The sequence below is a fragment of the Scyliorhinus torazame genome, chromosome 3, assembly GCF_047496885.1.
Source record: "Scyliorhinus torazame isolate Kashiwa2021f chromosome 3, sScyTor2.1, whole genome shotgun sequence".
Lineage (NCBI taxonomy): Eukaryota > Metazoa > Chordata > Chondrichthyes > Carcharhiniformes > Scyliorhinidae > Scyliorhinus > Scyliorhinus torazame.
Window position 1 is genome coordinate 166,292,971 of NC_092709.1, and position 14,079 is coordinate 166,307,049.

At 46.3% G+C, this 14,079-nt stretch overlaps 1 protein-coding gene across 2 annotated transcripts in view; it reads right to left on the reverse strand.

Annotated features, from left to right (window-relative positions):
* The window catches only part of lgi2a (leucine-rich repeat LGI family, member 2a), a 134,939-nt gene that overhangs the window by 23,844 nt on the left and 97,016 nt on the right, over positions 1 to 14,079 (reverse strand). For both annotated transcript variants that reach the window (XM_072496505.1, XM_072496506.1), the window contains one exon: positions 5,311 to 5,475. In XM_072496505.1, coding sequence (XP_072352606.1) covers positions 5,311 to 5,475 — 165 coding nt within the window. The remainder of the gene's footprint in view (positions 1 to 5,310; positions 5,476 to 14,079) is intronic.

Here is a 14,079-nt window from a genome sequence, read left to right on the forward strand (position 1 = left end):
GGGGAACCTTAACAAATGCCTTCCTGAAGTCCATGTACATGACATCTACAGCCCTTCCCTCATCAATCAACTTTGTCACTTCCTCAAAGAATTTCTATTCCCTGCACAAAACCATGTTGCCTATCACTGATAAGCCCATTTTATTCCAAATGGGAATAGATCCTATCCCTCAGTATCTTCTCCAGCAGCTTCCCTACCACTGACGTCAGGCTCACTGGTCTATAATTACCTGGATTATCCCTGCTACCATTCTTTAACAAGGGGACAACATTAGCAATTCTCCAGTCCTCCGGTACCTCACCCGTGTTCAAGGATGCTGCAAAGATGTCTGTTAAGGCCCCAGCTATTTCCTCTCTAACTTTCCTCAGTAACCTGGGATAGATCCCATCCGGACCTGGGGACTTGTCCACCTTAATGCATTTTAGAATACCCAACACATCCTCCCTCCTTATGCCGACTTGACCTAGAGTAATCAAACATCTATCCCTAACCTCAACATCCGTCATGTCCCTCTCCTCGGTGAATACCGATGCAAAGTACTCGTTAAGAATCTCACCCATTTTCTCTGACTCCACGCATAACTTTCCTCCTTTGTCCTTGAGTGGGCCAACCCTTTCTCTAGTGTTGCTAACTTTTGCCTTAGTTTAATTGCTCTGTTTTATCACCTTTGCTCTTGAGTCGCCAGGTATCTTTATGATACCGCCACGTGGTTCAAGTCCGGGTACTGATCAATAATCCAATACACCGCTTCGTAAGATTTAAATCAAAGCACATTTATTATACACAGTAATCACTACTCATGTACAAATTCTATGTCTAAGCTACTTCTACAGCTGAAAGGCCAATACTTAACTTGGAACTGGCCCACCAGGTCAGGGAAACGAATGGCCTTTCATTCGGCTTCTGAGCCTGCGGGATTCGAAGTTGGTACAGATTGGTAGCTAGGAGCACCTATCTCGTAATGAGCGTTGAAGTAAGACTTACTGGATATCAGCAGCGGCTGAACCGGTCACTGTCAAGGGTTGGTTCACGTTGCTGAGTGACCCGGTCAAGAACAACAATTTGAACTTGGGCTTAATTCTTATAGTCCCCAGGGGCTTCCCGCCTTTCGGGGCGGACCCTGTACCTGGTTCCAAGTGACTGGACTTTGTCCCAATCACTTGGTTCGATTTTCTCCAATGCTGGAGCGGTTCCCTGATCGATGGGCGGTCCTGAGGTGGTCGTTCACCTCCCATTGTGTAGGCTTCTGCTGGCGCCAAAGAGTCTGGTTTGGCTTTATGTATCTAAATGTTGCTCATTGTTCCCGGGGATTGCTCATTAATATGCAGATGGCTGGTGTTTTGTTATGCTGATGGTTGCTGGTATCGATCTTGTCTGGCCTTTCCAGAGGTAAAGACACACTCAATCTGCAGCTGCTCATTTGTGTCCTGTTGGCTGACTTTCCCATCAGCCTTTGCCGTTCGCCATTTTAAATCAGGAGTTAGCCAATTTAAATCGGGAGTTAGCCATTTTAACTGGCTACACTAGTTACCCTCTTGCTCCTTATATATGAATAAAAGGCTTTGGGATTTTCCTTAACCCTGTTTGCTGAAGATATTTCATGACCCCTTTTAGCCTTCTTGATTCCTCGTTTCAGAATGGTCCTACATTCCCGATATTCCAAAGCTTCGTCTGTCTTCAGTCGCCTAGACCTTATGTATGCTTCCTTTTTCCTCTTAGCTAGTCTCACAATTTCATCTGTCATCCATGGTTCCCTAATCTTGCCATTTCTATCCCTCATTTTCACAGGGACATGGCTGTCCTGCACTCTAATCAACCTCTCTTTAAAAGCCTCCCACATACCAAATGTGGATTTACCTTCAAACAGCTGCTCCCAATCCACATTCCCCAGCTCCTGCCAAATTCTGGTATAGTTGGCCTTACCCAATTTAGCACTCTCCCTTAAGGACCACTCTCGTCTTTGCCCATGAGTATTCTAAAACTTAACGGAATTGTGATCACTATTCCCAAAGTAATCCCCGACTGCAACTTCAACCATCTGGCCGGGCTTATTCACCAACACCAGGTCCAGTATGGCATCTTCCCGAGTTGGACTATTTACATACTGCTCTAGAAAACCCTCCTGGATGCTCCTTACAAATTCTGCTCCATCTAGACCTCTGACACTAAGTGTATCCCAGTCAATGTTGGGAAAATTAAAATCTCCTATCACCACCACCCTGTTGCTCCTACATCTTTCCATAGTCTGTTTACATATTTGTACTTCTATCTCACACTCACTGTTGGGAGTTCTGTAGTACAGCCCCAACATTGTTACCGCACCCTTCCTATTTCTGCGCTCTGCCCATATCGCCTCACTGCTCAAGTCCTCCATAGTGCCCTCCTTCAGCTCAGCTGTGATATCCTCTCTGACCAGTAATTCAACTCCTCCACCCCTTTTACCTCCCTCTCTCTCCCACCTGAAGCATCAATATCCTGGGGTATTTTGTTGCCAATCATGCCCTTCCCTCAACCAAGTCTCAGTAATAGCAATAACATCATACTCCCAGGTACTAATCCAAGGCCTAAGTTCATCTGCCTTACCTACTACACTTCTTGCATTAAAACAAACGCACCTCAGACCACCAGTCCCTTTACGTTCATCATCTGCTCCCTGCCTACTCTTCCCCTTAGTCACGCTGACTTCATGATCTAGTTCCTCACAGGCTTTGGTTACTACCTCGTTACAGTCCACTAACCTCCTCATTTGGTTCCTGATCCTCTGCCACATTAGTTTAAACCCTCCCCAACAGCGTTAGCAAAAGAACCCCCAAGGACATTGGTTCCAGTCCGGCCCAGGTGTAGACCATCCAATTTGTAGTAGTCCCACCTCCCCCCGAACCGGTCCCAATGTCCCAAAAATCTGAACCCCTCCCTCCTGCACCATCTCTCAAGCCACGCATTCATCCTGCCTATTCTTTCATTTCTACTCTGACTACCACGTAGCACTGGTAGCAATCCTGAGATTACTACCTCTGAGGTCCGACTTTTTAACATGGCTCCTAACTCCCTAAATTCTGCTTGTAGGACCTCATCCCATTTTGTACCTACATCATTTGTGCCTATGTGCACCACGACAACTGGCTGTTCACCCTCCCCCTTCAGAATGTTCTGCAGCCGATCTGAGCCATCCCTGATCCGTGCAACTGGGAGGCAACATACTATTCGGGAGTCTCGTTTTCGACCACAGAACCGCTTATCTACTCCCCTTACAATTGAATCCCCTATGACTATAGCCCTTCCACTCTTCTTCCTGCCCTTCTGTGCAGCAAAGCCAGCCACGGTGCCATGAACATGGCTACTGCTGCCTTCCCCTGGTGAGCCATCTCCCCCAACAGTATCCAAAACGAGAAGATATAGTTCGCCTTAAGAGGGTCAATGGTCGGGTTCACCCGTAGGTGGCAGCCGTTCATCGATTTTCTCGTGAAAAATTAAAATGTCAGCTGATGCAGTATTCCATGGGGCGGTGGGGGGGGAGGGGAGCGGGCCGGATTGTTGTTTCATGGTTGGGGTGTGGGAAGATTGGGGTGGGGGTGGAAATGTTTATTATATCATGTTGATGTCATTGTTAATGTTATTATTATTAAAATTTTCAAATACCTTAATAAAATATGTTTTAAAAAATATAAGGGTTAATTGTCTTTAAGGAATATCGTTGAATTTGAACTTGTGTTTGTGGTTTGTTCTCCTCCTTATTAAAGATACCTTAGGTAAAGCCTTTGAGTAAGTAAACTGGCCAAAAGTATCTAAGGTTTTACAGATCACAACACAGTAGTAATTTACACCGGCTTGACATTGTTCTGGGTGGGTGGGAAGATTCCATGAGATCTGATGATTCAACTTTTAACTGGCTAATTAGATTTATATCCATTCAAATCACTTTCTCTCCCTTCCTCGGCATGAATCTGATCATGTCATCGGGAAGGACCTGGGAAATTTAAGATCAGAATCTGGCCAGCGCAAATCCTGTTTTTGTCCTCTCGCGATATTTTGCGGCTATTATGGGATTTACGCCTGTGGCTCACGGACCCGCAGAATCGTGCCCGTCATTATTATTACTCAAGTCCGCTCCCCTCCTAAAGGTGGCAATCCGTTCAGAAGTTCAGTGCAGTGGATAACAGAAGCCCTTTTTTACTTCACTAGCATGCCACTTTCATGTGTGGCTCCAGACATCAAGGTTTTATCCCCCCCGCCCCTCTGCTGGGTGTGTCTTTGGCATGTGGGGAGGGCACATTGCCATCAATAGATGACAAGCCCACCACTTTCCCACCCACTCCAGAGCTGTCCCCCATAATATGGTAGGTGACCAGGTGCCTAAATGGACGGCCTGCCCACCATTTTCAAATAAATAAGATCCACTTGAAATTGTTATCAAGCCAATTAACCTAGATAACACTGCCTATGCCATAAAAGGTGGGAAAGAGGTTATGTCCTTTGGGGTATCCTGTGTGCATCTGGGGCAGTGCCCCTCACCCCCCCCCCCCCCCCCACCTCCCATTCTCCAAGATGATAGACCACTTTGTTCCTCCATACCCGGTCTCCAAACTACCTCTTCCTAAGTTGCAAGACCCTTCCCCAGGACTTACCTCACTCCTGAAGCCATTGCTCTTCCTCATGGGGTGACTTGTCCCAGCAGTCCCCACTGCTGATTCTGCCGCTGCAGGGACTGCTGGAGCTACTGGCCAATCTGTTTGGCCGGCAACCCTCGAGGTGGGATTTCCTCCCACTGAGCGGGCAGATGTCCCGCTCGCTGCTTTTTGTTGGCATTGCTTTCTGGCTGAGGGTTGGGCTTTTTTTAGGTGTGTCAGTTGTGAGATGATTCTTGCAACAGGGAATAAGCAATAGTTCTCCTGAGAAATTTAAGCCCCAAATGTGGATACATTTTCCAACAAGGATGGATCAAGATCCAGACCTGAGATACCGGCTGTTTTTTCCCCTTCCTGGAGCAAATAGCACCAGTTGTGTGGTTCTCACTGGTGCCTCAGCTAAGGTCAATAACTCATTGCGCAGAAAAGATCAACTCTGAGTCCACTTATTAAAACTAGCAAGTATTCACTGCACGTAAAGTGTTTGGTATATTTCCGATAGATGTCACCAGGCAATATATAAATGCTTCTATCTGCCTTCCTTCCCTGTTTGTATGGCTGAGTACCAGAGAACATCATGTGGTGCACATAGGATGTGACAATATTAACAGGGATTCATCTTTAAAAACATTATGGAAATAGTGCACAAATGTATTTAGTAACCATTAGTTAGATTCATACATACCAGTTATATTGTCGTAACTTCGAAAATTCTTCTCAATATAGTTCCATTCGAGCACTCTGCAATTTCCCACATTAGGTTGGGCAATTGCTACATACACATCATTCTTAAAAGCAAATGTGTCCACAGATATAGACTCATATGGTAAAATCTGGTACAGCACAAATTCTGCAAATAAAAAGCATTTTTTAACTGATCATTAATGCATATATATCATCCTCATCAACATAACTTATATCTTCTGAATCACTGAGAGGCCCCTATGGCGAGCACACATTTATCTTCACCATTTTAAAGTTAACTCCACCCTTCTTACAATTCCTGCATATTGGGATGGATAGAAAACTAGTTGGTAGACAGGGAACAAAGAGTAGGAATTAACAGGTCTTTTCCCAAAATGCTGGCAGTAGCGAGTGGCGTACAATACATGTTAATGATTTAGATGAGGGAACAAAATGTAATATCTCCAAATTCGCAGATGACAACAAGTTTGGATGGGAGGGTGAGCTGCGAGAAGGATTCAGATCATTCAGTGTGAATTAGACAAGTTGAATGAGTAGGACAATGAATGACAGATGCAGTATAATTTGGAGAAATGCGAGGTTATCCACTTTGGTGGCAAAAATGAGAAGGCAGACTATTATCTGAATGGCCAGAAATTAGAAAAGGGGAATGTATAACGAGACCTGGGTGTCCTCATACACCAGTCACTGAAGATAAGCATGCAGGTACAGCAGGCGGTAAAGAAGGCAAATTGTATGTTGGTTTTCATTGCAAGAGGATGCGATTACAGGAGCAAGGAAATCTTGCGGCAATTATACAGGGCCTTGATGAGGTCACACCTGCAATATTTGTGCAGTTTTGGTCTCCTTATCTGAGGAAAGATGTTCTTACTTGGGAGGGAGTGCAGAGAAGGTTTACCAGACTGATTCTTGGGATGGCAGGACTGACGTCTGAGGAGAGATTGAATTAGTTAGAGTTGTATTTGCTGGAGTTCAGAAGAATGAGGGGGGTTCTCACAGAAACCTATAACATTCTAAAAGGGCCAGACAAGGTGGATGCAGGAAGGATGTTCCTGATGGTGGGTATGTCCAGAACCAGAGGTCACAGTCTGAGGATACAGCACTTAGAATAGGGATGAGGAGAAATTTCTTCACCCAGAGAGTGGTCGGCCTGTGGAATTCATTACCACAGGAAGTAGTTGAGGGGCCTAAACATTGTATGGTTTCAAGAAGCAGTTAGATACAGCACTTAGGGTGCAGGGGATCAAAGGATATGGAGGGAAAGCGGATTTGTCTATTGAGTTGGATGATCAGCCATGATCATAATGAATGGCGAGTGGGCTTGAAGGGCTGAATGGCCTCCTCCTGCTCCTATTTTCTATGTTTCTATGTGGCAAGGTCATAAAAGATAAGTTTTGCTTCGTGGAAGATCTACATGATTTAGAAACTATAGTTATTTCATGTTGGTTTTCTGATTTCAGGCTGCCATCATTTTGTCTGACATCTCCTCAGTTGTGGCCCAGGAAAGTTATTAGCATCATTCTTTGTTATATAAAGAACAAGATTCCCAGTTGTACTTTCCCCTCCAGTATTCTGAGTGACAAAGTTTGTTTGTGTGCTCAGGCATAATTTTTTTTAAATTCAATTAATTTTACAATCTTTGGTTAACTATTCACAAATGAATAAATAAATCAAGAGAATTTTATAGTTTAGTTCCGAGGTAGAACTGCAAAATAAAATCACTTTTATCTGAAAGATTCGATCATGACACTAACAGTTTCTGACATTACGAGCTTTGCTCAGTCAGATAAAAAGAAAGGCAGGCAATAATAATTTGTGTTCTTTTATCTCATGCAGGATTGAAATTACGCCAAAAGATGCCCTTTAAAATTAAGGTCAAACTTTCCTTCTTAACAATATGTCCTTTAAATTTGTTTTTGGTAACATAACTTCAAGACATTAATGGTTGAGTACTACATGAAAGGGAACAATTACAGTCCACAGATCAATGCTAACAACCACAAAGCACAACAAAAATATTTGTGGAGTGATTATTATTTTTACAGGCACCCGAAGATATTTGATCGACAGTCTGGGCATTTTTATGTTGTTGGTGTAATTTACTTCAATTCACAATTTATTAGAGAATTGATTGGATCATTGAAAAATTAGAATACATTGTGTGGCAGCATGCATTATATTATGCACTGTTTTATAGTGCATTAATGTTCTTTCTTACGATTTTCAAAAAATGCTAGAATTTTAAGTTTCATACAAGTCTTATAGTTACGTTAAGAAATCAGCTAAGATTAATACTGATGTAAAATTAAACTGAGGAATGTAATAGTTTGAAGTTCTGTCCTTAGTCTCTTTCTCTTCATCTTTGCTCCCTTTGTTAACATGGTGACACTATCTTGGAAGCACAGATTCAGGTTCCTAATGTATATCTTATATTCGCAAACTAGCTACTTCTATCCATTGCAATGTAGTTAGCTCTGCTCCTACCTCTCCCCATTGCTGCCTGGATTCTAAACCAAGTCAATATTAACTCATGGCTTGCTTGTTTCCACATTCCACAAATTCTAGCTCCTTTAGAATTGCACTATCCACACAAAGGCACATGTTCTCCACCTCAGCCCTTTCTAGGCTCACTGGCTCATTATGCCCTTTGGAATCAACTTCAAGGCAATTATCCTGACCTTCATGTCTCCTACTCTTAGCACATTCAGCTCCATGTTCCCATTCACAACATTTATGTCTTCTGACCCTGTTCGCCACTTTGGTCAACCAGTGGCCAACACTTTTCCACCATCATACTTATTCCCTCAGTAAGGTGCGGAGCTGGATCTGAAGGGTCGATTCCCAGTGGGTCAGAATGGAGGAGAGTTTATGCAGGGGGTCGGGATTGAAAGCACCAGCATCAGCACCGCTCCCGATGGCCCCAGGAAAAAATACTCAGGGAGTCCGGTATAATAGCTTTGTTGAGAATTTGGAGGCAGTTTTGCCAACACTTCGGGTTGGGGGCAGGGTCAAGGGAAATGCCGATTCGGGGGAACCACAGATTTGAGCCAGGGAAGTGGAATGGAAATTTTCGGAAATGGGAGGAGAAGGGGTTTAAGACACTAAAAGACTTGTTTCTTAGGGGTCGGTTTGCAGGATCGAAGGAGCTGGAAGCGAAGTATGGGCTGGAACAGGGGGAAATGTTTAGATACATGCAAGTTCGAGATTTTGCCAGAAAGAAGATACAGAGCTTCCTGGTGGAGCCGGCCTCCACATTGCTGGAGGAGGTGCTGACGACAGGGGGACTGGAGAAGGGGGTAGTGTCGGCGGTTTACGGAGCTATTTTGGAAGAGGAGAAGGCACCACTGGAAGGGATCAAAGCAAAGTGGGAGGAAGAGTTGGGAGAGGATATGGAGGAGGGGTTCTGGTGTGAGGTGCTCCGGAGAGTGAATGCCTCCACCTCTTGCGCGAGGTTGGGGCTGATACAGCTGAAGGTGGTATACCGAGCATACCTCACAAGGGCGAGGATGAGCCGATTCTTTGAAGGAGTAGAAGATGAATGAACGTTGCGGGGGGGGGCTAATCACGTTCATATGTCTTGGTCCTATCCAAAGCTAGAGGATTACTGGAAGGAGATTTCTAGGGTAATTTCTAAAGTGGTGCACGTGAAACTGGACCCAGGCCCCCGGGAGGCCATATTCAGGGTGTCGGACCAGTCAGGGTTGCAAACGGGTGCGGAGGCAGATGTTGCAGCCTTCGCCTCGTTGATCGCCTGAAGGCGGATCCTGATGGGTTGGAGCGCAACCTCTCCACCCTGTGCCCTGACGTGGCGGGAGGACCTGTTGGAATTCTTGACTCTTGAGAAGCTTAAGTTTGAACTGAGGGGAAGGATGGAGGGGTTCTACAATTCATGGCCATTATTCATTGTGCACTTTCAAGAACTGGATCACATCGAACATTTGTTGGGGTGGGTGGGTGGGAGGGTTGCGGGGAGGGGGGCTGTGTGTGTTAATGGTGACTCTGGGTGATCCCTAATTCCTTTTTGTCATTTGTTTGTGTGAACATGCTGGCGAATGTTTTGGGTTTGGTGGGAGGATGGGATCGTTGTTATTGATATGGGGATTGACATATTTGTTACTGATTATTGTTTAATGTTGGTGGGTGTAAATTTGGGAGAAAATGTGAAAAAGGAGAATAAAAAACATATTTAAAAAAATACTTATTCCCTCAGTGACTGTCCAAATCGCTCCACTTTATCTTCTCCCTCCCTGTTTTTTAAAAAACTTCAAAAAGGCTTTCTCCTCACCACTTCTTTATGTTCTGCTTCTTACCCCTCTCACTCAGTGTCTATTTCTTCTCTGTGAATAATCCTATATAGATGTAAATTGTTATATTTTCATTTATTTGTTAATATTAGCTAAAATATTGATGTGAACATGAAGGTGCCTGTCCTCGTACCAAACTATCTTTAACACTAGTGAACAAAGAGAACTACATCTATTAAGAGTTACTTTTCCAGAATTAGAATAAGATGTCATTACATATAATACATCCTTTAGAATTTTACATGTCGCATAAATTTGACATCTCTCAAATCTATGGGGGGAACTTTAACCTAAACCACCTGAAATCTGATATGATCAGATTGCCTGCATATTTTATATTCTGCTTGAGTTTAAACTTTACATTGAAGTATATTGGTTATGTTGAATTATTTTATTGCCTTTAATTTTAATTAACTCTTCAATTTTCAATCTCTCGGAAAGAGGGGTCCTACCTTTCCTGGGTGGCCCAAAGGAGAATGCGCATGGAGGCCTTACTGAACTGTGGGGCAGAGGGTTTTTCCTTTTGGCACCATGGTGAAGCAGAACTGTAGTGTACATCTAGCCTGCAGTGAATTAATGTCTGTGCAGGCCTTTGACCCCATGAGGTAATGGTGGGGTGGATGAATCCCTGCCTGCCTTGCCATGAGATCCGACAAGCTTCATCATTAATGCATAATTAATGAGCTGAAAAGTGCAAAATTGGCAGATAAATCAGACCTGCCGCCAAGTGGGAAACCTGCTAACTTTCCCTCCTGTCACCACACTTAATCTACAGAATGAAGACTTGCACGTTACATCTTTCAGGACTTGTTCAGTCGGTAGTGGTGCTAGGGGTTGGTTTAGCTCAGATGGCTGGACATTTGGTTCATGATGCAGAGCGAGGCCAACAGCGAGGTTATTCATGAAGGCCCCATCTTCTAAATTGTACCGCTCGCCTGAGGTGTGGTGATCCTCAGGTTAAATCACCACCAGTTAGCTCTCCTCCTCAAAGGGGAATGCAGCCTATGGTCATCTGGGACAATGGCGACTTTACTTACTTTAGTAGAATTGAGAAAACTACTCTTGGTTATCTTGGTTATAAACATTGAAATCCCCCATCCAGTATACATTCTATGCCGTTGATAATCTCAGTACTTTTTCCAAGCAGTGTTAAACATGGTAAAGTACACTTCCGGGTGCGGCGATGACCAGCTAAGTCGCACGTTTCGGCAGCTCCCGGTGGAACGGACTTTTGGGCTCTTGATAGGAGCCCCAACGGCAATTTTAACGGCTAAAAACACCGTGCAGTAAACCAGAAGGGTGTTCCCCCTGGACACGGATGGAAAAAGGAGAGGAAAGTGGCCGGATTGCAGCGGATCCTTTGGAACAACGGCAAGGAAGGCAAGCAAAAACCAAGATGGCGTCGGAAGGTGGCAGCTTCATATGGGGCCCTGAACAACAAGAGTTCTTGAAATGCTGCGTGGAGGAGATAAAAAAGGAAATGAAGAAAGAGTTGTTGGCCCCGATATTACAGGCGATCGAAGGGCTAAAGGAGGAACAAAAGACCCAGGAGCAGGAGCTTCGGGTCGTGAAGGCGAAAGCAGCCGAGAATGAGAACGATATACAGGGCCTGGTGGTGAAGTCGGAGATACAGGAGGCACATCAGAAACGATGTGTGGAGAGGTTGGAGGCACTGGAAAACAACGCAAGGAGGAACAACCTGAGGATTCTTGGCCTTCCTGAAGGTGTGGAGGGGGCGGACGTCGGGGCATATGTGAGCACGATGCTGCACTCGTTAATGGGAGCGGAGGCCCCGACGGGTCCGTTGGAGGTGGAGGGAGCGTACCGAGTTATGGTGCGAGGATCGAGAGCAGGAGAAACTCCCAGAGCCATAGTGGTGAGATTCCTCCGTTTTAAGGATAGAGAAATGGTCCTTAGATGGGCGAAGAAAACTCGGTGCAGTAAATGGGAGAACGCGGTGATCCGCGTTTATCAAGACTGGAGTGCGGAGGTGGCGAGAAGGAGGGCGAGCTTTAATCGGGCCAAGGCGGTACTTCATAAAAGGAAGATAAAATTTGGAATGCTGCAACCGGCAAGACTGTGGGTCACATATCAAGGGAGGCACCACTACTTTGAGACGGCGGATGAAGCGTGGACTTTTATTGTAGAAACATGGTAAAGTACTGATTCTTCAGCTGGGAAGGGAGACAGTGATAGGTGGAAATCAGCAGCTGGTTTACTTGCCCATGTTTGAGTTGATGCCATGAGACTTCATGGGATCTGGAGTCAGTGTAGAGTACTCCAGTAGCAACTCCTTCATAAATATAAATATATACCTCTGTGCTGTTACCTCTGGTGGATCTGTCCTGCCAGGAATGGTGTTGGTGGTGTCTGGGACATTATAAGCTATGATGTGGTGTGTATGATGGTCAAGTGTTGAACAGGAGTCGCTCAGAAAGTTTTCAATTTGTCTGTGAGACAGCTCTCCCAATTATGGTTCAAGTTCCCAGATGCTAGTCAAGAGGACTTTGCACAAGGACTTCCGGGTGCGGCTATGACCAGCTAAGTCGCACGTTTCGGCAGCTCCCGGTGGAACGGACTTTTGGGCTCTTGATAGGAGCCCCAATGGCAATTTTAACGGCTAAAAACACCGTGCGGTAAACCAGAAGGGAATTCCCCCTGGACACGGATGGAAAAAGGAGAGGAAAGTGGCCGGATTGCAGCGGATCCTTTGGAACAGCGGCAAGGAAGGCAAGCAAAAACCAAGATGGCGTCGGAAGGTGGCAGTTTCACATGGGGCCCTGAACAACAAGAGTTCTTGAAATGCTGCGTGGAAGAGATAAAAAAGGAAATGAAGAAAGAGCTGTTGGCCCCGATACTACAGGCGATTGAAGGGCTAAAGGAGGAACAAAAGACCCAGGAGCGGGAGCTTCGGGTCGTGAAGGCGAAGGCAGCCGAGAATGAGGACGATATACAGAGCCTGGTGGTGAAGACGGAGATACAGGAGGCACATCAGAAACGATGTGTGGAGAGGTTGGAGGCACTGGAAAACAACGCAAGGAGGAACAAGCTGAGGATTCTTGGTCTTCCTGAAGGTGTGGAGGGTGCGGACGTCGGGGCATATGTGAGCACGATGCTGCACTCGTTAATGGGAGCGGAGGCCCCGGCGGGTCCGTTGGAGGTGGAGGGAGCATACCGAGTTATGGCGCGAGGACCGAGAGCAGGAGAAACTCCCAGAGCCATAGTGGTGAGATTCCTCCGTTTTAAGGATAGAGAAATGGTCCTTAGATGGGCGAAGAAAACTCGGTGCAGTAAATGGGAGAACGCGGTGATCCGCGTTTATCAAGACTGGAGTGCGGAGGTGGCGAGAAGGAGGGCGAGCTTTAATCGGGCCAAGGCGGTGCTTCATAAAAGGAAGATAAAATTTGGAATGCTGCAACCGGCAAGACTGTGGGTCACATATCAAGGGAGGCACCACTACTTTGAGACGGCGGATGAAGCGTGGACTTTTATTGTAGAAGAAAAACTGGAATGAGTGGATTATTAAAAAGAACGTTTGGACAAAGTGGTGGGGCGAATGTGGGGGGCGAAGAGGGGTTTTATGTTCTAATCCTGCGGTGTGGTAACTTTTCTCTCTCCCACAGGGGGTGATGGGGGGAGGTGGGGAGGGAGAGGAGATGGGGCGTTGGCCATGGGGGGCGGGGCCAAGGGAGAAGCGCGGGCTTGGCTCCCGCGCTATGATAATTATGGCGGGAATAGAGAAGCAGGAAGGAGGGGGCGTCGCACGGTGCGAGCCGTGGTCACGGGGGGAAGCCGAGGTCAGCCAGAGTTTGCTGACTTCTGGGAGCAACATGGGGGGAGTAATTACGCGAGCGGGGGGTCTAGCGGGGGGGGTGGGAGGGGGGAATTACTGGGTTGCTGCTGCTGGGGAAAGGGGGGAGCGGGTACGGGAGAGGATGGGCGGGGGGGCACCGCCTGGGGGAGATACAGCTGCGTGGGAACTGGGTGAGAAGCTGGAAAAAGATGATGGCTAATCGGCAAGGGGGGGGGGTGGGAAGCCCCCCAACTCGGCTGATCACGTGGAACGTGAGAGGGCTCAACGGGCCGATAAAGAGGGCACGGGTACTCGCACACCTTAAGAAACTTAAAGCAGATGTGGTTATGTTACAGGAAACGCACCTGAAACTGATAGACCAGGTTAGGCTGCGCAAAGGATGGGTGGGGCAGGTGTTCCATTCGGGGCTAGATGCGAAAAACAGGGGGGTGGCTATATTAGTGGGGAAGCGGGTAATGTTCGAGGCAAAGACTATAGTGGCGGATAACGGGGGCAGATACGTGATGGTGAGTGGCAAACTACAGGGAGAGACGGTGGTTTTGGTAAACGTGTATGCCCCGAACTGGGATGATGTCAATTTTATGAGGCGGATGCTAGGACGCATTCCGGACCTGGAGACGGGAAAGCTGAT